At 42.8% G+C, this 24378-nt stretch overlaps 2 protein-coding genes across 4 annotated transcripts in view; one reads left to right on the forward strand and one right to left on the reverse strand.

Annotated features, from left to right (window-relative positions):
- The window catches only part of SMAD9 (SMAD family member 9), a 40526-nt gene extending 31659 nt beyond the window's left edge, over nt 1-8867 (forward strand). For all 3 annotated transcript variants that reach the window (XM_086771961.1, XM_086771963.1, XM_086771962.1), the window contains 2 exons: nt 865-1121; nt 5914-8867. In XM_086771961.1, the coding sequence (XP_086628087.1) occupies nt 865-1121; nt 5914-6057 (401 nt within the window). In that variant the 3' untranslated portion in view covers nt 6058-8867. The remainder of the gene's footprint in view (nt 1-864; nt 1122-5913) is intronic.
- Nucleotides 8868-14427: 5560 nt separating this feature from the next.
- RFXAP (regulatory factor X associated protein) lies at nt 14428-23374 on the reverse strand. Its single transcript, XM_086757810.1, has 4 exons — nt 23332-23374; nt 21165-21958; nt 18322-18429; nt 14428-16051 (listed from the first exon to the last, which is right to left on the reverse strand). Exons 1-4 carry the CDS (start codon nt 23372-23374, stop codon nt 15941-15943), a joined length of 1056 nt encoding a protein of 351 aa, XP_086613936.1. The 3' UTR covers nt 14428-15940.
- Nucleotides 23375-24378: the final 1004 nt, after the last annotated feature.

A 24378-nucleotide genomic window follows, 5' to 3' on the forward strand; every position in this document is an offset into this window, starting at 1 on the left:
TTGGGCTAAGATAAATTCTCTCACCTATTTAGGTATATTTTAATGCAAGCAAACATCCTGGGGGGACCAGAGTCTTTTAATGGATAGAAATGCTTCCATCTTAATTTCCCCAAGGCACGGTAAAAATTTGAGAGTTAGTGTTGATAAGTCACTTGGGCACTGGGAAGTCCAGAAGGAAATCAGTAATTTTCTCCCTAAAGGTCACTTTGAACAGGTTCTCATGAGTAAATCACATCATGTAAATACAAATACATGGCTCTGATGGAGCTGTGATGGATAAAGGAAAATAAATAAAAGCTATTTTAAATACACACCATGCTATGTTTGAACTGCATGAGATGATAGGATCCTGTAGTAAAAAACAGCATGCAGTGAAGTGGGTCTTGGTCAGCATGTGTGTGTTCAACTGTGAAAACAGATTTAGATGTGTAATGCGTAACAGATTTGTCAGTTCTCTGACAGTTTTGATCTATGCTTTGTACATGCTTGACATATGTTTGACATGTATATGTGTGTGTATGTATGTGCGTGTCTGTGTCATTAAGTACTGTGCTGTTGGTTTAAAGAAGTAAACCAATCTTCACCAAGAGACGAGGCAGAACATCACATGCCAAGACGTTTTTCTCCAAGACCAGTACCTCCAAATAGTGTTTATGACAATTTCCTCTTAAAGCTGGTGGATCCATTGCACAAATACATAGATAGGCACACAGTTTACTGTTTTTAAAAGTCAATGTGTAGGCACTGAGCTTGGAATAATCCTGGGCTTGTATACCCACACCAGTAAAATAGTTAAAGAATTACTGGTATAAAGTGTGTTGTGAACAACAGAGAAATAATACAGGGGTTTTTTTCTTTTTCTAGGTGTTCATCTTTACTACGTTGGTGGGGAAGTTTATGCTGAATGTGTCAGTGACAGCAGTATTTTTGTGCAAAGCCGCAACTGTAATTATCAGCATGGTTTCCACCCAGCCACTGTCTGCAAGATCCCCAGTGGCTGCAGCCTCAAGATCTTCAACAACCAGCTCTTCGCCCAGCTGCTTGCCCAGTCAGTCAATCATGGTTTTGAAGTGGTCTATGAGCTGACCAAGATGTGTACGATTCGAATGAGCTTTGTTAAAGTAAGGATTCTTTGTTTTCTCTTGCATTTCTGAAAGAGCAAATCCCATCACTTACTAGCTTTGGTGCAAAACTAGCCATCATCAAATTCTTCCCAAGTGGGGATTTAGACACCCAGCTCACAAATAGCAATTCCTACTGCCTGTTTTCCAGTACTGCCTTAAAATTCTAGGTGCTTATAATCAATAGCTTTTCTGGTTAACTTGGAAATTTCTTAGATTCCAAAAATTAGATATTCCATAGGCTTTTCGTGGAAAATAAGCAGAGATGGAATGATGATATTTCCTCATTGATTGCCTAAAGAGCTCAACTCAGAAGCGCTTAGCAGCATGTAAATGTTGTAGCACATATCTTAGGCAGTTGTGATCTCTCCTGTCATTACTGGCTTGCAATAGAGCTTGGTAGAGCCATAGATCTGAAAAGAATGTCCCTATGTCTCTAGACTATTTTACAATCTCACCATTACTATCACCTGGTATATATGGTCTCAGTCAAGAAACACTGGGTCCTCCTTCAGCCTTCACTGAGCTTGCTGGGAATTGTTGTTTGCCACCTGTCTGATCCCTGGCAAGAGATTGTCTTCATTTCTGATGACATTCACTCTGGCCAGCCACACTACCAGAAGGGCTTCTTGCAAGCAGAATACAAAACCCAGAAGAACATCTGACCTTCCCCCTGTTATTTGGAAGAAACAGTAGACCACCAAAGCCATTACTGTTTCCATGTCTTTCATATCTGAACTTGGCAGTCTGACTGCTCTGTGTGCGATATATCAGTCTTTGTAGGAGTTTCTTACATCTTCTGAATGGCCTTCTCACCAGAAGATCTTTTCACTCCTTTTAGTGCTTAGGATTTACTAAGTTGCCTGTTGTAGCATCTAAACCCCAGAGAATGGTGAGTAATTTCAAGGCTGTTTACAGATGTGCTAGACTGACTGCCTATAGTGCTGCTAGGGAGAGCTGGCAGCAATGTTCAGCCTGCAAAGTAGAGAAGCTGCACCATTAGAAGCAAGTTGGTCCTGCTAGGTACCAGAAGTGGCTTGAGTATGTCTCTTGGTCTTGCAGATTTGGTTCTGTACAAATGACTGAATCAAGCTGATGATTGATTGAATTCGCATCTAAGATACTACTGCTTGAGGCTTGGGCCCAGTTCCCTTAAGTTCTACAAAGCAGATTAATTAAGTCCCACAAAGTTTTCTGCTTTTGACTCTTTCCAGCCATCCATGGGGACCCATCTCCTTAACTCTCTGAGAGCATTAAGAGTGCCCTGTAACTTTTCCCACGAGCTCACAACAAAATCTCTCTGGCTGTGACCTGTTGCTTTTTTCTTGGGAAGGAACTGACATCTTGTTCACACACAAGCATTAGGAAAAAAAAAAAAGAAAGCAAAAAACCCAACAAACAGCATTTTCTTTAATGCAAGACGTGAATGGGCATGTTGTTTGTAAAGGCAGTGTAGCCAGTTACGCAATATTTTCATTATCTCAGCAACTCAGGGGCAGTCTCTTTGATGTGTTATCTGCCTCCATACCCAGCATGGCAGCAGAAATGGTGGTGCTGATGCACTAAATAACGCTGCTGCCATATTATCACCTTGCTTTGTTGAAACAATAGCAGCCACTGTAGTGCCTCAGGCACCAGAAGACCAGTGCAAGGAGTTATTTTGAACCCTTTCCCATGACCTTTGGAAAATGGCTATGCAAATCTCATCTAGGTTCTTCCTTCCTGGTCTGTAAAAACCCTTTTCTGTACTCAGTCTTCTCAAATTCTCTCCCAAAGTGTGAGCCCCAATATGTTCAATCTGGGGACAGGAATGCCCCCTGGGTGTTGAGTATGCTGTGCACAGAGGAGCATGTTGTTTGTCAGAACCACACACCAGGAGCCCCCAGGTGCAGGTCATATACAGCCCACAGGGCAAGCAGAGCTAAAGGGCTGGAGACCCTGCCTCTCACCCCACCACTGCTTGAGCTACCAGCTGGAAGCAGAGATGGGTGGAGACCAAGGTATGAGAAACTTGCCAGGACTGTATTATCTTCTGGAGGCACAACATGGGAGAGAGGCAGCTTGAAGGGACAACATGGGAGAGAGGCAGCTTGAAGGGACTATCCTCTGTCATACTCTTTGTGTGCCTGTGGAGCAGCTGGGAGGAGCTCAACCCTGAGGCAAGTGTAAGTGAGAGCAGACAGCAGTTTCCATCTGCTGAGTGCCAAAGCACGATGGCTGTTTCCCCCTCTCCACAGATGAGGCAGCTGACGCACAAAGTGGAGAGATGAAGAGTTTCTCCGAGGCAAAGTTTGAACCCAGAGCTTTCCCTCCCACATTTCCCTAGGTCTTGGGGCTAAGAGGATGAGGCAGCAGACTTCACTGTGCTCCCTAGCATGAGGCAGCTCAGTGCTCTGGGATGTGGCTGGACCCCAGGCTGGAGAGAGCTGTTGCCCACAGGAGGTGGGAAGGGCTGGCAAGAGCAGCAGGAATCCTTGGCTGATCTCCTCTGTGCTGGAAGGCACATTTCTGGTCTTCTTATGGGGGATCAGTACCCTCTTCCCACCATCTCTGCAAAACACCACCACAGCTTTGCAAGTTATTCTTATTTTATTCCCTTGTTAAGAGAGCTCCACCTCTGGGTTCATTTCATCCTCACAGATGAAGGCTACCTGCAGCATAGCAGAGATTTATGGGAGGCGCATGGTGTCCTGTCCTCTTGGCATTTCCCCTGCTGGAAGCTCCAGCTGGCAGCTGGACTGGGGAAGGCAACTGTGAGTGTTTTGAGAGTTACCCGCTGAGGGAGGTGGCCAGCTGCCTGCACGTGCTGCCTGGCTTCTCCGGCTTGGGCAGGTTGTGCTTGCAGCCTATAATTCCTATTCCCCTGGATTTTCCATCCTGACAGTCAGTAGAGGTGCACTACCAACTCCTCTGACAGTTGCTGTTCCGGCTGGGTATCTTTACTGCAGCCGGGTATCTTCACTGCACCTGGGTACTTCAGACTTCACAAACTCAGAAGCTTGGCTGTGCTGATCTGAAGAGCAACATTTTATGCAAATGTTTCCAGAACATAAATCTGAGATGCCTGTGAACGCCGGCCCTTTCTAGCCTGATAAACGCTCTGCAGGTCAGAAAAATGCCACCTGATTAAATGTACTCTTTGGGCTTTGGTGGATCCGTCTTACTCTTCTGCTCTCTGCCCCCTTTTTCTTCATTAAGTAGAAATGGATTTTATCCGCATCATTTATTATGGCATCTGGTTTTGGTGTTGATCCTAATTTTGCAGCTGATTGTCTAGAGAACTGGGTAGTAGCAGCCTCAGTTAGAATCATAGGATGGTTTGGGTTGGAAGGGACCTTTAAAGGCTGTCTAATCCAATCCCCCTGCAAGAAGCAGGGGCATCTCCAACCAGACCAGGTTGCTCAGAGCCCCATCTAACCTGGCCTTGAATGTTTCCAGGGATGGGGCACCCACCACCTCTCTGGGCAACCTGTTCCAGTGTTCCACCACCCTCAGTGTAAAAAATTTCTTCCTTATAGCTAGTCTGAATCTACCTCCTTTTGTTTTAAAACCATTACCCCTCATCCTATCACAACAGGCCCTGCTGAAGTTTCTCCCCATCTTTCTTATAAGCTTCCTTTAGGTATTGGAAGGCTGCTATAAGGTCTCCCTAGAGCCTCCTCTTCTCTAGACTGAACAGCCCCAACTCTCTCAGCCTGTCCTCATAGGAGGGGTGTCTCAGTTATTCAGCACTCTACAGCTTAGGTACCTTTGGCAGACATTAATCTTTATATACCTCCGTGTCCTTCTCTCATCACAAGCTTAACAATACACCTGACTAACATAATGGTAAGGAAGGCCCAGCTTCTCTGATCAGCAGCCCACAAATAAAGAGCCTTATCTTGTAGTGGGACTGTGTTTTGCTCATTGCCCTGTGGAAATCTGAGTTCAGTTCTGGCAGTGAGACAGCCGGTGAGCTTTGAGACTTTGGGCTGTGACTTGGATGTCTTGTGTTGCTGTGAAATCAAGCTGCCTGCCTAACGAGCAGATACTGTGCCTGCCTGAGGCGCAGGGACTTCTGGCTCTTTTTTCTCCCTGCCGGCACTGCATCCCCATCTTCCATCAGACGCTCCATATCCCTTATCTTGTGCCTACAAGAGCTGGAGAAATTACTGCAGGACTTCCCACAGCAGACAGCCAGGACTCCCGTGGGAAAAGAGGACATATTCAAGGAATAGAAAACCTATGGAAAATGTCTATACATAGGTTAGGTATGGTACATCAGCACCTTGCTGGAAATTTCCAGAGGTTCAGATGAATACCTAGAACTTCTGGAGTCTCAGACTCGTAGGATGGGTCTGTACTGATAAACGAAGCAGTACCCAGGAACATTCTCAGTTCCTGTTAAAGTGTTATGACAGGGCCTGGCCTGCTTTTCATCTGTGCCAGACAGCAGTCCGGCAGACTTTTGTCTGGGGTGCGAACAGCAGGGACCATTCCCCATGGGCTGTTTGCAAGCAGCCAAGCTCGGAAACAGGTCTCTCCATGCCAGTTAGTCTCAGCAGCTGGAAGTGTGACTGAGCATTATTAATTTAATAGTATGGGGTCCCTGATAACTATGATAACAATAACCTTAAAAAGGAGCAAAGTTTCCAGGGAAAATGATCCCTAGGACAAAGCATTAAATCTCGGGAACTTGGGTACAACCTGTAGTTGTGTTAGACTGTTAGCACTGGAGTTGTGATTTAATGTTTTTTTTTTTTTGTAAAAAAAAAAACAAACCTCACTTTTTGGTGCTTTGATGCTTTTATAGGGCTGGGGAGCAGAGTATCATCGCCAAGACGTTACAAGCACGCCCTGCTGGATTGAGATCCACCTGCATGGACCATTGCAATGGCTGGATAAGGTGCTGACACAGATGGGCTCACCCCATAACCCCATCTCCTCAGTCTCTTAAGAATCATCTCTAGAATCCCCTTAGGATGGATGCTATTGCAGGCAGTGGCTTATAAGATTTCCAGTGAACAGAAGTTTCTATATGTAGATGTATGTAGATGTAAATATATCTATACATTGTCTACTCTTTTTTTTTTTCATGCTACGTTTTGTGGTTTCTAGTTACTCTGATGCCAGTACAGCAAGTTTAGAAATTCAGGTATAGCATATCTGTTCTCTAGTACAAAATAAGCCAAATTCCTGCAAAAGTGTCAAACATTTCCTGTGAGCATCTTCATTCCCCAGCCAAGCCAGTAAACGGTGAGAATTCTCAGCACTTTCACACGGATTCAGAAACCTGGCTGTAGCTGTTCCTAGTAGGTGAAATTCACCCCTCTGCAGGCAACCAAAGTCAGATCTCTGCACCATTTATATCCATTTTACATCCTAATTTCAGGTCTAAAAGAGGACCTTAGGTGGTGAACAGGACTTCTGTGTAGAGATGACTTATCCAGTGAACTGAAGGACTAAACTGCAATTGCAGTCTGTCTCCCTACTGCAAAGCATGATGGGACAATAGATCCTCTGAAGAGCTGAAGCACCCCTGTCTCCCCTAGGATTTGGCAGGAGGAGAGAGCCCTCGGGACGCGTTCAGCACTGGAGCCTTATCAGAACATTCTGAACACATCGAGTAGTCTGATGCTGTTAACACAGCAGCGTACGGTACAGCTGCACTGAAAAGCAACAAGCTCCTAAGGAAAAAAAGAAAGAAAATTTGAAATAGATGCCTGTAAGTTTAAAAACTAATTAACTTCAGTGCTTTTTTGCGAAGTACATACATACTTGCATATGTATCCGGCATGTAAACGGAATTCTATCCATTATACAGTATTGATGTAGTTTGTTTTAAAGTTAGGACTGTCTGTAGTTAGACTACTGTGCTGATATCAAGGGTACGCCTAAAAGGGACTTGAGCTGTGATTCAGAAAAGGGAAGTGAAGTGTGCACTGAAGAACCGAGTATTTACTTTATCATTCATCTTTGGATAGTCTCTGTGCTGCGAACAGGAAGCCCCGCGCTCACAGGATGCAATTGGAAGGATGTGGGAGTCAGCCGCGTCCATCCCTGTGCTGGACTAGTCCTCAGGATCTGACTGCAACGCTCGGGTTTGACAGAGAGGGCTTCCCTGCCACTCACTTCGTACATCCCTATGGATGGTTTCTCGTCTTAGATACAGGTTTCATCATTTGCAGTGCTTTTGCCTTGCCTGTAGAGGATGGCGAGGCAGTGTAAGCCACGAATAAGTGAAGAATTAATCTACATGCAGAACCTTTTTTCAAAGCTCCTTGTCTATGGTCCTTCTGTAAGCAAGGAAGCCTATTGCCCTTATTCTCATCCACAGAGCCGGCCTTACATGTAACACTTGGTAACCTTTTCTGAGGAGGCAGGTGAAACTTGTTACATTTTGATGGTCCCCATTACCTTGCTGAAAGGCCAGAGGATTCTTTCTTTCCAGGCATAACAGTCCACTGAAAATTGTTTTTCCTCAAGGTTCAGAAAGAGTGATAACTTCTCCAGTCTCACTCCTCCTAACACACCAGAAGTATCCTGAGAAAAAACATGTTTTACAGAATGCTTCTTTTCTTCTCGCACAATATCTGGTGCTACACAGTGTACTGCAAAATTAGAAGAGGATGCCTGAAATGTTCAGCTACATCATATATGCAAGCCAAATAACATTCAGTGGAAAGACTTTCCATGTCTTTCAGATACTATGTAATACATGTTTCAGGGTGATAATTATCCACAGAGCAAAGGAACCAGTAAACAGTAAGAGTTACTTCGTTGAGCTGTCTGCAGCATTGGTAGGACACAGAAGGATAAATGATTATTAAACTTGAGCAGTAATAGCAAGTTGTATTGGGAATTTATATATGCGAAGAACGCTGTTCTGTCATCATTTGACATCAGCAGTGTCATTGTGGAATAGGAGAAGCTTCACGGTCTCCTGCAGCAATGAAATCCAATAATAATGTTACACAGAAATTGTACATGTGCCATTTCCTGTTTAGCAGACCAGAGAGGGCAGCTTGGAAGAAGACATTTTCCTCAGCTCTGTCATTGTCACTGTACCGAGGTACTGATAACGCGGTTTTTTAGCGTGCTTATTGCACCCTTTCTTCAGTATTTTTTTCAGTGCTCTTCATGTTGCTTATCCCCTTTGTTTTCTTAGCAGCTAAGGACAGAGAAAAATCACCTCCCTGTCCAGGATCTAGCTCTGTCATTTATACTAGATTCTTCCATGCCTTTTAGGCTGAAATCTCCTTTCTTCCTAATATAGAGAGAAGCCTAGGGGTTGTTTTTAGACATTCCCAGCATTGGCATCTTCCTTGCAGAGAGCAAAGAGGGTTTTTCTGGGATACACCTGCTCTCGGGTGGCTCCAGAACCCAGTTTCCTGCCAATGCTGCAGAGGAAAATTGGGTGGCCAGTAAAGAGAAGCAGGTTCTTCTGGGGCATCACTCGCTTCATTGCAAGGCAGGTATCTCAAACAGGTGAAATACATTGCGCTCTGAGCTTGCTTCTGTCTTCCCATTGAGTGTAAGGGGAACTCAGGGTCACCAGCTCAAATGCAGGCTGCTACATTGGACCCAAGGTGAGGTGGGCCCTAGGGGAAATGCGATGGCTTTCCCAGCCTATTAACCATGCTTGCTCAGTAAGCATCTGTGGTGTTTAAGTGGAAGTTGGTAAATTCGGAGCAGTTTTTCCTTTCCTGTATGTCTACTTCTATAGCAATCCTCATACAAATACGATTTGGTTTCAGAGCAGTCCACGCATGCCCTTAATATTCCCTTACTAGTAAGTAGAGAGGCATTTCTGCAGCATGATTCTTCTGACCTATTTAAATATGTCTGCATTAGGATGAGATAAATTTCAGCAAATTTAACTATTTGCTGAAAGTTTGATCGAAGCACCCGATTCTGGGCAGTCAAAGCCAGCAGCCATCTCAGAGTTGTGAGCATTTGGGATGGCTGGTATCACTGTGCAAACTCTTTCCTATTTTGATGGCCTCTAGGGGCTCAGTCCACTGTATGAGACGCTGTGCAAACACACAGCAGCTGACAGCTCCTTCCCAAGAGAAGGGGAGAGCTGACATCGTGAGGGAGAAGTGGTAACACTGGACAAGGCAAAAAAGTAAATAGGAAGATGATCCCTGCCCAGATGCAGTGATTAAAAAATAAGGCAAATAAACAATTTATTTCCCTTTCTTTTTGAGCAAAATCTCTCTTACAGGCTTCTCTACTATGTGATTGAGATCAGTTAAAAATTCAGGTTTCTTATAATTCACAGCATTGTAACTTTGTATCTCTCCTTAATGTCTCCTCATTTGGGAAGGACGTGTTTTCTGCTGAAAGGACTTCATGAATCTATCAACCTGTAGTCAGTTTAAAGCCTTTAAATGCACTCATTAATCCTCAAGCTTTGGAGACAGGCTTCCTGAGAGATTTAAAACCACTTACAGTGAGATTACTCAGTTGAAGGCAGATTTTTTTAAAAGCCATCAACAATTCCAGCCCTCTTGGAAGTTTCTGTGGAGAAGCAGCGTGCATCAGTAGGCAATGGTGGGAGTTTGATTGGGCAGTGGCATAAAACACATTCATCATGGTACGTAGACCACTTGTTTTCCTATTAAGTAGCCGAGAGAAGATGACTGCTTAATTGCTGGCAGTTCTTCAGTAGCACCAGTATTTATGTGCCATTTGCATCCAGAGGTGACGGAAGCAAATGTGGCAGACTGACTGCCTGGAGCCATTCAGTGGCACTGCTGCTCTGACAGCTCAGTCCCGTAACCTTGTACTCTAACAGCTGATCAGGTACAGTATAGCAGTGGCTGCAGCATTCAGGAGTGTAGCATGTGCTTTGCCTTCCCATCAGAAGCTACACCACAAGTGTATTTTCTCCTCATGAGTATTTAATGTTTTGCTATGCTCAGTCAGAAGGATAATGTATCGGCAACATGAAGAGGAATTGTAGCCCCAGGTAACATCAGCTGAATTGAGGAAATTCCTTCTATGTCTCCAGTAGGTACCATGTCAAGACTTTTCACTGCTCTGAGCAGCCTTCTCCAAGTGGTCCCTGCCTTGCGCAGGGCGTCAGACTTGATGCCCTGCAGAGATCTCTTCCAATTTACATTATCTTGTGGGGCTGTGCAGAGATTCAGTAACTGGATGCAACAGGGAGGAGCCCTCTGTCTGCAGAGACAGTTTTAGGATGAAGTATGTTTATCCTCAGCTATTTCTGCATGAGTTCAGTGGAGGACAGAGTTACGAGGTATTAATGTTCCATCAGTATGCAATCAACACTGTAAACATCTCTCAGTGTAAATATAATCTCTACCACATAACTCTTAAAATGTGGAAAATCAGGCATTTGTGACTGTAACTTTATCTAATCTTCCTGGCTCACAATACTCACCTTCTTCTGTAAGCTCTATGAATCAGAAAGTCTCACCAGCAACTGAAGAGTTGCACAAACAGCTGGATTTACAGAGGCAGCTTGGGCAGGGACGATTTGCTTCTTGGCTGGATGGAAATGATTTATAAAGAAGCTTGAATTAATTTAGTAACTTTGAAGGGGTCTCAAGTACATGGCCAGTTTTTTTGGTTCATTAGAGACTTCTCTAGTGCAGCTATGGCTTTCAGGAATACTTGAGCACTACATGGTGCTCAGCACAAGAAAGAAACGTTTCATCCTCTGTACTATTTACCTCTCCCTCCGGCTCCCCATAACCTAACTTAGTAAAACCAAAACCAAACACAACAAAGAAAGATTAGTGAGTCATAGGGTAGAGTAATTAAATACCATTTTTCAAAGTTGAGAAGTGCTGCCCAGACTATAGATTTATATCATCAGAAGTGTACTGGACGTAACACGTCCCATGTGCTCTCCAAGCCAAAGGCAAGAGCTCCTTGCTCTGGAGAAGCCTGGAGAGCGGGCTGCTACTTGAACATCTGAATCCAAGCTCTTCTGCATGAGTGAAAAGTCCACTGATGGGCCAAGAAGATTTTTAGAAGACTTCTGGTTCATGGATGGTTTCTGTAGCCAGACGTGCATTGAGAGGATGAAGGGACCAGGGAGGAGGGAGCATATGACCGGATACGCTCAGTGGTCATCACAGGAGGTGTGAAGGCAGCACGTGCTTGGTCAGCCATTCTGTTCACTAGAACTTTTTACATTCACATCTAAACTAACCAGCAAGACTTGTTTTAGAAGTAGCTTGAAGTACCACAGTCCTTGATCTGGTGCTTCCTATACACACAGCCATTCAAGGACTGTAAGCACATCCAGTGTGCGCTCCCCAGAGAAAACTGCAGTCTGAACAGAAACTGCATGACTGAAAGACAAGCATTATATAGAGAGTCTACCTGGGAACTGCAACAAAGCAACTCACTTGATGCATAGGTGGAAAACTGCAGTGCCTGAAGAAGACAGAATCAGTAGGAGCCTTCACAAGAGACTCCTGACTATGGAATAACATTTATAACAATAACTGAAAATGGACAAGTGTCCTTCCCTGAGAGCAACTAAATGGTCAGGTCACCATCAGAAAACAGTTGGTCCCATCTTGCAGCAGGGAGAGAGATTATATGAGACCTTAGATCTGTGAATTAAAAGCTTCTCAACCTGGAGGCTTCATTGCAGTCACTGAAACAGCGCTTCTTCCTAACATACCTTTCTGCAAGGCACAGAAAGCCTGAGTGGGCATTTAATCTTTTTTTCAGCAGAGAGAAATCACTTTGTGTCTCTAGTGCAGACAGACACTTCTGCATGTTGTGCACCAGCACAAAACACAGCCTTTGGTTTGTACCAATCATCTACTCATAGGAAGCTCCAGAGTGGCCAGGAGCAGCAGGGATCCTGTTACCTATTCAGCCCAGGGCTTCCCAAACAGCTTGCCCGGGCGTGCCTTACATTATATCGCCATTCTGATGCTGTGCTTTCCTGCAAGGGAGGTGAGGCGTATGAGAGTCCTATCAAGAGGATGCCTCCACTTGCACCTGGGCCATGCTTGCCAACTTGGTGCCTGCACAGATAATGAATTTTTAAGTTGCAGGCCATGTCTCTTATGCAAGGTAAACATAACCACTACGTCCTCCAGAGTCAGCTACTCTTCCATCACAGCCAATGCGAACGTTTGCAGCTAATTGTGAACAGTTTTTAGAACTTCAGTCATAGTGTTTTTATTATCCATGGATGCTGCTATTTTATATTCCATGTTAATATTCAAATAATATTGCATATGAATAGCATAGGAAGAAATAGACCAACCACTTAATAATTTTAAATGCAGACCTCATCAGGAAAGTAAGGCTAGAAAAAACTTGGTAAAGTCTGACCCTTTGCACTTTTACAGTAGTGAGCACATCATGTTTCAGTGTGTTTTTTTGATGCTAAAGTGTGTGTTAAGTCTTATTAATTCACAGTTAGGTCCATGAGATGCTATATAAACAAGAGAGCAAGGTAACAAACATATTGATCAGCAGAGATAATGCACATTCAGATAAATTTTCTTTGCTCACTCAAGCAGTTTTTAATTATTTATGATACTAAGTACAAGTTAAATGTACCACTGTGTACTTTCTGCAGATAATTCAGTGTTAGCAATTTAATATCTCATCTCAGTATCGCCTGTGATATAAATTGGGCTGAGAAGTGAGACAAATGAAGCAACAGGCCTTTTTGTGTGGATCGATGAAGCCAAAAGGTTGCAAAGTTCTATACAGTCAAGGGCCAAAATGGTGGATTTGAACAGGGTGTTGGTTTCTTTTGTTAAGTACAAGCTATCACAGTCTGGTGCAGAAAATAACCTTGAATCATGCATAAAGATTTAATAGTGTCACTTCTGCCTATGAACAATTCTGCCCTCTTTTCCCTCAGAATCAAGGCAAAACGTCTGCACTATCCAGAAGAAAGTATTATTCACAGTTAGTGATATTCTGTAAAACAGTGTAGATCACTATAAAAAAAAATTGCTACTTGGATTATTGCCTCTTGAGAATGAAAAATATCAGACATACTTAGTTTCAGGAACCTGAGAGATCAGGGCAGCTCAGAGTCCTCCAGTCAGCCCCAGAATACCCTATCTCATGCCCTGTCATATCAAGAAAAATATAACAACTGCTAATGGAGTGGACATTTTCACAAGCATTCCTCCTGCTGCATCTGATTTGAGGCATTCTGAAGTCATCATATTTAGTCTGATGTTTGAGAAATACACTTTTTAACACACTCCATTTTCTTTGGCTGGAATTATTCTATTGTAAAAGGGATTATTCACGTCTTGTGTTTTACTGTTAATAAAGATATTTCTGATTTAAGAGCTCTTTCCTTTGTTGTCTCTTATTTTTACCTCTGAATGACTGGCCTTGCAAAGCTGTAGGCCTCAGTCTGATTACCAGCAACTTTGGGAACCGGAGCATTTAGAAAGCCTTTATTCATAGAAGTTGTCTTCGGCAAGAGGAATCGGTGATTTCACTGAGTAACGGGATGAGACAACGCGTCCAGCAGAATGGAATGCTAGACACTATAAAATGGATTGAAAATTAATACAGCATAAAATTTGCATGTTATAAAGTGTATGCATCCCTCACTGTCCTGTGGTAGATCTGAAGATTCAAGAGGATGGTGCAGCTTACTTTTGAAGGAGGCAGCCCCAATCCAACAGGCAGTTAACAAGCAGTGATGCTGCCCAATGACAGAAGCCCAGCCATGGACCAGACTGACATTAGTGGGAAGACAGACTTGCAGCTGTGCAGGTCTTGAACTGCTCAAGGAAAAAGAGAGATGTAGTAAGAATGTACTGTTACAGAAGTCAAGTTCTAATCTTGCTAAAGTTCAGATTTTGTTCTGCAATAACAGAAACAAGGCAGAAGATGTAACAGTCTTGGAGCCATGTGGACACTGCTGGGTTCACACACAGCTTGGGAATCCCATCTAACACTGCTTGAAAGGACAGCCCTGTTACCAGCAGATCTCCCGACACCTGCACCAGCCTGTCAAGCACCGATACCACAGACCACCAGAAATACAGGACAGCTGAGCTGCACTGTGCTGAACATCTCTATGCACATCTTCAGCGGTAACCAACTGATTCAGCACTGTCTTAACAAAAGCTCCCTGTGCCCCTTTTTCTACCGTGTGGGTTGGTTTGTTTTTTTAAAAAAGCTTAATCATATCTGTTCACCTAAATGCTTTCATAAACTGGCCATTTAAACAAAAGCAAATACTTTAATCTACAATTTCAGCCCACTACATTTTCACATATATTCTGACACACTGAAAAGAGTTATCTGATTTTACTTAAAGCTGAAATAACTTTCTATAACAAGGGCCTTGGACCACAAAAGTTTTAATGCCACCTGGTCAGAGCAGACTATTTTAGTACAGAAAAAAAAACCAACAACATACTAATATAGCAGAACATAAAAGAACAAGCTTTGGTTTTGTTTTTTTTTAAGAAAAACAAAAGATTTTACTCAAACACTTGTTGGTCCAGAACTATTGGTACAAAGTTTTCCAATTTCTTTTTTTATAGAACAACTTGCACAATGCTAAGTACAATAAATCTCTACTGAACAAGTTCTATACATTCACAAAGCACAGCTTGTAAAAATTCATGAGACTAACAAATACTCCTGAAGATTTATTATTCAGCGGATCAAACTGCTGCAATATCAAAGTAGTACTTCAATAAGCACCTACACCATTTGGGTAACCTCTATTTGGAAATATAGTTTAATATAAAACTTCATTTTAAAAACAAAACGTGTGATTCAACACTTACATAATATAGCATTTGGAGTCTTAACCCAATCAATTGCAAGTTCATCTGCGTTGGCTGAAAACCTGAGAAGTCCAGCACTAGAGCTGATCAGGTATCAGTTGTCTTAGCAGAAAATTTTAACTATCCTTTTTTTTTGGAAGAGAAAGACTACATAAAGGAAAAAAATACATAATTACATTTTAGTTTTTGGCTGTGTTTGCTATTATGAGTTAAAAGCTTTAAAATTTAATTTAGTCACTTAAAAATGAGTGATATTCTCATCTGTAATTATGTTATATTTCATGTGTAAGAGGTTCGTCCTTACAAATAAATCCACAAAACAAGGTCCAACTCTCAGTTGCATACATTCCACCTAATTCTTCTCTAAAGCATTTTGCCATTTCTCTCTTTTGGAACTTTTAAACACAAGTTCTTTTACATGCTTTGCACAGACAATGAAGCATTTCAAACCTATTCAACTTGCAGATAACTAATATATAGCAGAAGGATCACCTGATTTGCACTTTTCTGAGCCACTGGATCCATTTCCTGATGGCATGTTGTCTTTAGCCTTTAGTGCAAGATTCTATTGGACATAAGTTCCTCATATCCCTGAGCAACTGCTGTTAGGTCATGCCACCAGACTGGCTCAAATTCAGGACTTTATTTCACAACTTCCATAGAAAGCAATTTACTTCCTTCAATGATTGTCATCAAAGAGTGACTTGTTTAACAGTAAATCCTTATATAGAAAAACGTTAATTTAGTGGAAGACTTTGGTAGGAAAAGGGTGTACACCTAAACATTACTAATATAAACAAATGTCTACTAAAAAAAATTAAACATTACAATGAAGATTTAAAAAGAATCAAAAAATAGACTCCTCCAGATTTGCTTACAAGTTTGTAGACACCCAAGCAGCTCAAAACTTCAAAAGTGCAAAGAAGAAACAAGTAAAATACATAGCAGCAGCAGCAACATTAGTTTTCGTTTAAACATTGAGATTCTTTAGATTGATATAAAATACACATCCTATTCCTCCTTCAGCACCAAACTTATCTGCAGGTCATTGATCTGTTCTGATTACCCAGGTGCTCCTTGAAACTGTTGCTGCCGTTGTTCCAAAGCCTGCTGACTTAACAGTTGCTGCTGTTTCTGTAGAAACTGTACCACTTCTGGACTTCTGAGTAGGGACTGCAAGAAAGAGAAAGTGGACTTTATAAATAACTTGTATATATTAAATAGCTACCACAGTGATTAAATTTGTATTTTATTTTTCTATTAATCAATTTGCACATTTCCCCCTGTTGTGGTTTAGCACCATTCAGTAACTAAGAATCTCACAGCCTCTTGCTCATTCCCCCCACAGTAGGATCAAGTACTGTTCAGCAATAACTAAAACATCGCTGTGTTATCAACACTGTTTTCATCACAAACCCAAAGCATATCCCCCCTACAAGCTACTGTGAAGAAAATTAACTGTATTCCAGCCAAAATGTCTGTCAGAGTTCAGGAACCTCTTAGTCATATGGTTTAATTTTAGGTAGTCCTGCAAAGAGCAGGGAGTTGGACTCAATGATCCTTACGGGTCCCTTGCAACTCAAGGTACTCTACAGTTCTATGTTCACTGAGTGTTCAGTAATATCCAAACCTTTCCAAACAGCAGTCCAGCCACAAGGAATGAGTTAAAAACCCCTCTGGTTTCAGTCAAAAGACAAAAGTATCTAAACCAATTTGCATCTTTGCTCCTGGCCTGAACAGTTGCAGTCTGTGATACAACTCTGGTTGTTCACTCTCCTTCCTGCATGGTGGCAGCACAAGTGTCTGTAAGGTCAAATGGCAAATCAGGTTGGGAATGGATCCTTCCGAAAATTAACACAGGAAAAAGGTGATTTTTTTCAGCTGAATTAATTCTGTAGACTGCTTGCTCATTATGCATGGTCACTTCACTGATGCAACCAAAGAGGCACTGCAACTCTGCAATCCATATTTACATTCAAAAGGATCAGCAGCTTCCAGGGCAGGGTCTAGAACTTTATGCTATTAGGGGCAATTCTGCAGATGCTATAGTTGAAAACAACAACAACAATTCTGCATATAACTCACACCTAGTTCTGCAGTAAGCAGTTCTTTATCTGCTGCTGGTTTTTATGACATTAAAGTGTTTCAGGCTCTCCACCCACAACCTGCTGCTTCTCAGCCCCTTGCTTTTGCTTTCTACATCTTTACCCAGTGCAAGCTGCACACCTGGGCACACCTGGGCCACCACAAAAGCCTTTCCTCACAGAGATGAACCACATGCAAGACACTCACTTCCCCAGAACACTGCAAGGAAACATCAATTCTTGAAAAGTCTTGACATAACTCAAAAGCTGAGAGCTCAATATCTATTTATTTTAAGAGCTCCTGGTTGCTATGTTTCTAGAAAAAAAATAGTATTTCATTAATAAGATACCTTGCAAATTTAACTAAAAGCCACATTAATAGAAACAGCCAGGAAAGGGGACAACAATTCAGTAAGTGTGGCATGAAGAACAGATAACGTGAAACTTAAACTCCATAGTTCATTACTTTTTTTCTTGTAAAACCTCAAGAGCTACAGATACTCCTCAGAGTTTTACAAATAATTGTTAAGTAGCTGCTATTATTGAGAAAGAATTCAAGAAAATAAATCCATACAGCTGTATTCTTAAGACTGATATGATGTTTAAAGATTTTTCAAATTTCTGAACAAGGACTACAGCGCTTTTATGAGTACTGTTAAATTGCTTTGTATAGCTAACAGAGGGAACAGGCAAACAGTCCTGTTAGCTTTTGGAGAAAGGAGACTGCAAAAACCACTAACACAGAAATTTGTAATGAAGAAGCCAAAGGAACAGTAAGTACTGAATTATTTCCCTTCATTGGGCTTAACTCTTTAAAGAAACTTAAAGGAGCAACAAAAGTATCTCAAAACTAAAAACACATGCCATTCACACAGTCTAGGCGTTACAAGTCATAGTTTGCTTACACAGTTTGCTTTATCAACAAATATATATACAATGTTACATGTGATACCATGTCTACAACTTTTAAAAACACACTACAGTAATTAAAGCTTATGTCAGACCTAAAGTCGATGCATTGTTCTATCTGAAGCTTTACAGAAAAGTTGGTTTAACAAGTTAAAAACATCTCAGTTATAGTATAAACATGATTTACCCTAAAGAATAACTACATCTATGTATTACTACCAAAATACTTAACTTCAGTTAACGTGGCAGTGATCATTAAATTATATCATCATCTTCATACAGAGGCTGAGACACACATCTGCTCTGCAGCGTTATTTCCAATTTGAAAATATGCACGTCACATGTTGTTTACAAACATTAAACCGATTTTCATCTTTCACAAGACTGACAGTTAAACATTGTTACACTGCGTTTATCTGAGTTCAAAACATCTAAGAAAACAAAACTTACCAGCCTCTTTTTATTCAATACTTGTTCTAAAAGACTAGGTCTTGCTGGGCGATCTCCGATGGATCCTGTTCTCTGTTTTGTAACAGAAACGGAACCTTCAACACTATCCTGCACGTGAAAGAAAATAAAAAGAAAAAAAGTGAGACTATAAACCCTGATATAATGATACATTTACTCTTCATCACAGAAAGTCCCAAAAGCAAAGAATGTTTGCTTCATTGATCTCCAGAGTAAAATAACAGCACAAGAATGGACACATATCTATTCAAGAACCGGCCTCTTCTTTCCACATTATTTTCACCATTTCATCAGTCACAGTGAAGCAATGCAGCTCAGTCAGTCTTCTAAACTGGAAAACTCACCAGGTTACTATGGTTAGTTAACGGCTTGAATTTACTTGATGGCATTTCTTAAAAATGAAGTCACTGACAACAGCTCAATGTCCAGATTGTGGAAGTGAATGATATTTACCATCTGCAACTGGGTAGGAATGACAATAATACTTTTACTAGCAAAACAAAGCATACTTCAGAATACTGTTATGAACTTGTCAAAGCCACAGGCAAGAGACAGTAAAAGCTACATGGCTTTTCCTTTGTAAATTTATTCTGTTCCTTGTACAATCACCAATCATATGAATTAGACTGTGTTCTAAACAACATGGCTCTACAACCTGCTGTAGAGAAAATATTAATGGCTCGGAAAATTTCAACCCATGGCAAATCCTATGTGTGTTAAATTCACAACTTACTGACGTTTACCTAAAAGGGTTCAAACAAGAACATCAACAACAAGTATCCCACTATCTTTCACTTCAATCTTGTCCACAGAAGTGAAAAAAAATGAAACTTCTATTAGGAATCTAACTCTGACCCCACAAGACAACAGTATCTTGTGGGGCCTTGATAGACACCACTGCAAAAAAAGCACACTAAGTTTAGCACTAAATACCTCGCTTTCTTCTGCAAGTTCAGGCCTTAATTTCATAACATTTAAAGCAATCTGCACTTGCAGAAACTGGGAGAAGCAAGCCCGCTCTCTTCCAACATGCAATAGTCACTTCCTCATGTTACAGATCAAAAAGTCTTAACCCATCACTACATGAAATGCATGAATTTTACCCTTCTCCCATACTGTCCTCTTTTCTGAACTAGCACAAGTATTTCCGTAGTCAAATCATGAACTCGGCATGATGAATTATTAGGAATGGGAGAGAGAGAAGAGGGGAAATCCTGCTGCTATATAAATCTAGAATTCACCCACATCTTGAATACTGCGTGCAGTTTCTATTCTCTCATCTAAAAGAGAAATAGCTGCTAGAACTAGAGAGGCTTACAGAATGGCAACAAGGATGATAAAAGTACACAACTTCTCACTTGGAAACAAGCATGCTATGCCTTTTCACTGCAGGAAGGAAACAACTTGGAGGCAAGCCTACCAAGTAAGCGTCACAAACTGAACAGGAATTAGTAATTCACTATATCTCCTAATGTAAATACTAACTGGGAAATGAAATTAACAGCAGTTGGGTTCAAAAATGAGAAGATCATTCAAACCAGGTTGCAGATCTGAAGAAACTATCAGAATGTAACGGATGCTGAGATTTTATAAGGGCTAAACAAAAATCCGAAAAAGTACATGGAAGAGACATCACTTAGAGCTATAAAATACATCAGAAAACCAACAGCTGTCTCAGCAAGCCCTCTGAGCTGAAAGAGAAAGAAGCTGGGAGAATATTCCCAAGCAGCATCACATACACTTGCCTTCATGGCAGCTTTTACAGCTAGACAAAAAAAAAAGATTATTTGGCATGACACTCAGTATGGTTACTATTACATTTATAATAAGAACAACAGAAACAGGAGAAGTTTTTTGATGGTTAGTTTGCAGTTAGATCAGTTCCCAGTCACGCAAATCCAGAGACAGTTGTGACAAAAAAGGGTTGCCGTTAGCAGGAGCACCCAGGAAGATTTTTTTTCCTTCTCGCAGCCACTATTTTATACTTGCCCTTTTGAGCACAAACTAGCCAGCACCTTCACAAGTAAAATCATTTCCCTCTTTCTAGCTCATCAAGACGCAAGATCTTAAATGCTAACTCAGTACAAGCAACCATCAGAAACTGTGTTATCCTGGCTGAATCACAAACTGTAAAAACCAAAAAAAACCCCAAACCTGTCTAAAAAGTTGAAACGTTAATATCAGTTCTCCCATTGACAATATTTCCCCATTTAAACAATATACATAGGTTTATGTATACATCGGTTTAAGTATGAGCTATCAGTGGCCTAAATATTTAACTGCCATTTAATATATACATTTAAAAAAACCAACAGGTATCTTAAGAACCTACAAAACTGATTTTTATATACAATATAGTCTGATACCCAATGGCCTTTGCTATTTTAAAATCCCACATTTCAGTATCAACTCGGCAAGAAGACTGACATCTCTGTTACATCTATACTTTCACCTTTCCTCCTCCGAAATAAACACATGCTTCACAGCAAAGCATCTTTTAGCAAGAATTTTTTTTTTTTTGGACTCTTCTGGTATAGCTGTAAGTTGCTACAATTTATATCAGAGAAGGAAAAAAAAAAAAAAAAAAAAGAAAAGAAACGGGGTTTGCCCTGGCACCAGAGGAGCGAGTTCTAGGACTGTCCTGGAATTCTTCCCCTTCCCCGGGCAGAAAGATCCCACTCCGTGTGACACAAACCGAAACACAAACCGTTTTCCTTTCCAAGGAAACCCCGACCCGCAGGGGACCACACGGTCCGCCCACCGCCTTCCCCACGGAGGAGGCCCCGGCTGCGGCCCCCAGCACCCCCCGCCAGCCGGTTCCTCACCTCGCCCCGCGGGCCGCCCCCCGCGGCGGCCGCCCCGCCGCCCCCCAGGGCCTGGTCGCTCTTCTTGCGCTTGTACTTGTCCTTGTAAATCTTGTTGCGGTGGCGCTTGCACATCCAGGGCTTTCGCTGCTTCACCACCTGCGTGGTGGTCTCGCTGCAGCCCTGGTAGGTGCAGCTCTTGCAGCCGCCCCCCGCCGCCGCTGCCGCCGCTTCGCCGCTCGAAGCCGCCGCCGCCGTCACTGCCGTCGCCGCCTCCTCCTCCTCCAGCTCCTCCGGGCTGGCCGTGCTCTCGCCGCCCACCGCCTCGGCCTCTTCCCCCGCCTCGGCCTCGCCGTCGCCAGGGCCCCCCAGCTCGTAGAATAACATGAGGCCGCCGCTACCGGAGGGTGGCAGGGGCGGGTCGACGCCCGGGAGCGGCAGCACTCCCCCCGCCGCCCCAGCCGCCGCCGCCTCCTCGCCGCCGCCACACGGCTGCATCACGAGCAGCGCCAGCTGCTGCGGCGGCGAGGAAGAGGAGGAGGATGAGGCGGAGGAGGAGGGAGCGGTGGCGAGGCTGGCCCGCAGGGCACCGGCAACCGAGCCCGCCACGACCCCCGGCCCCTCAGCCGCCACAGCAGCCACTGCAACGCGCACGCGCCGCCGCGCCACGCTCACCGCGCATGCGCCCGCGGGCCGGAGGAGGGGCCGGGTGCGCCATCTCGCCGGGCACGTAGGCAGGGCGAGCGCGCCTGCGCGGGCTGAGAGCAGCGAGGTGCGAGGCGCTGGGGGCGGGGTCACGTGCCCGGCCGGGGGTGCTAAGGTGGGGGGGAAGGGTGAGGGGGAGGCCGAGGCCTGTCAATGGCGGCTCAGCCTCCCGGGCAGGTCTCTGGGGCTTTGCCTTGGGGCTATGGCAGCCTCACTAGCATGAAGCCCTCATGTAGTCACAAGTGTAAAGAACCCTCTTGTGGCCACGTCACAGCCACTAGCATGGTGTGGCCCTGTCAGCCTGTTCAGCCTCCTGGCCTGCTGCAGTCCCATGATTGCCATCCATGACATGTGGAAAACAGACTCCACAGTCTATAAGATTGTAAAGTAGTATGTTTATTCAGTGCTGGGCAGCATGGAGGGGTGGTCCCACCAAAATCGTGTGCATCTGACATGACAACTCACTTTAAATTGATATAACCAAGTGTTACATATACATAAAGTTTCACAATACGCCTATACATATGCATAACCTATCCCCACTTCGCATTAAAATTAGTCCCGAGGGGTCATTTTCACAAACTCCTCCCATCTGGGCTTGCGCAGTGCCTCCTGGTGGTGGTCGTCGGGGGTCGTGGGGATGAAGGCAGGTGGCTACTCACCGCTAGTAACCTTCTGTTCTTGCGTAAACTCAGTTATCCCTTGGCTTTCATTTAAGCTGCAGGGTCTGTTTTAGCTGGTTCTTGAAGCGACCCCCCTAGTCCTTACCAGGAACTGTCTTTCGTGAAGAATCGCAAGACTTTCTGCTTCAGATAGTTTGCACAATGGTTAGCAAATTGTTAAGCAAGTAGTTAGTAAAATATTAAGCACTATTTATCAACTTGATTCCTTAGTATGCACAGCAATAATTAATTAACGCCATATCTACTAAAATTTCTTTCACTCCTTCTCTCATCGGGACTCAAACTGTCCTGTCATTGACCTTCACATGGGGGTGCAGTTTGGCTTTCTCTCCCACATAGCCTTTTCACTGCCTGCAACCCACTATTGCATTTGTAGCTTTCAGCTCGCTGCTCCCTGCCTTTTTTCCCTTCATTTGGCTCACTTCGACATGGCTCATTGGATGCTTTTTCCCTATTGCAAAATTCATGTGAGTAGCTAAGACCGTCGTCACCCAATTTTGTACCATTACAAATAGATTATTCCTGAGGAAACATCTTAATTCTACAATGTAAATGAATGCTATATCCATAATCTTAGCCATTTTTTCACTCCTAAATCAAGTCCTTTTTTTTTTTGCAAAGGCCTTGCATTTTATTCCAAGGATAAATACAATTATCTTGCCGACTTTCAGTTTTCCTTCTACTTCCTCCTTCTGTTTGGCAGGCACTGAATTTTCCTCACCCCTGCAGAGAAGTCCCACTGACCTCCATCTCTTTGATCACCTGCTATTTGCCCCCCTTCGTTTCTCTTACCTCCTTACTCTCTGTGAGTTCTTGCCTTTTTCGTTGCACACATTGGTTCATCCCATATTAAAAAAAAAACGATGCTGACCCCATTTGTTCGCTGGTGATTACCACAGCTCCCTTTTCCTGTCATTAAGGTAAATTATTATGCTATTTACACTTGTAGCCATTTGGTTTCACCCTTGACCATGTCTTAATACAGTTCTCCCTTTTTTGTCAAAACAGCTAATGATGTGGTATAGTCCTAGACAAATCGCAGTGACTCTGTCCTCATTGTCTTTGACCCACCAGTCACCTTTAACATGTCTGGATTTTTTTCACATTATAGTTCCATTGAAATAATTTTAGTTTATTTATTTTGCTTTAAATGCATCTTGAAAGAATGTCTACTTAGAATCTAAGTGCTCCTGACATTAATTAAAACAAAATCCAAATGAATAATTAATCAAAAACAATAGCATTTTTGTCCAGTCACACTCCCTGCACATATCCATGCTATAGCTAATTAAAATGCAAATAAGAAATGGGAAGCTGATACCTTTTAAATCCCAGAAAGAAGAGTTGCTTGTGCCCTTCCCCAACACTTCTCTGAAGCCCCACTGAGACAGCTAGGTTTGGAACGGGCCAGTTAGACCAGTAGATTGAAGCAGTTCAAGGCTAAATGAGAAAATTGTTTCCAGAGTGAAGGTTTCCAAGAAGATGCTCTGCTGAAAGATCCCTCTTTTTCAGTCGGTTTCATTCTACCTCAGACACTCTGGTAACACATGAGGATCTCATTGAAGAGTGTGCCTGGAAGCATACTTCAGCCCCTTGGTTCTTGTTTTACTCATCTGAGTGAAAAATAACAACCAAAAACCCCCAGAAAAGGAACAATAACTTACAGAGTTATTGAGGGGGTTAATTAATTAGTAAATCAATATGATATTTAATGAGCCTATTACTGGACTGCGATGTGAAGTATTATCCAATTCTGTTTACCCCAAAACCTTATCATCCGCTTGCTTGAGGACATAGAAACATAAATGGGAATTAAATTAAGGACAGCTAACAAATGAAGCTCTCCT

Source organism: Chlamydotis macqueenii, chromosome 1, assembly GCF_036417535.1.
Source record: "Chlamydotis macqueenii isolate bChlMac1 chromosome 1, bChlMac1.mat, whole genome shotgun sequence".
NCBI classification, from domain to species: Eukaryota; Metazoa; Chordata; class Aves; order Otidiformes; family Otididae; genus Chlamydotis; species Chlamydotis macqueenii.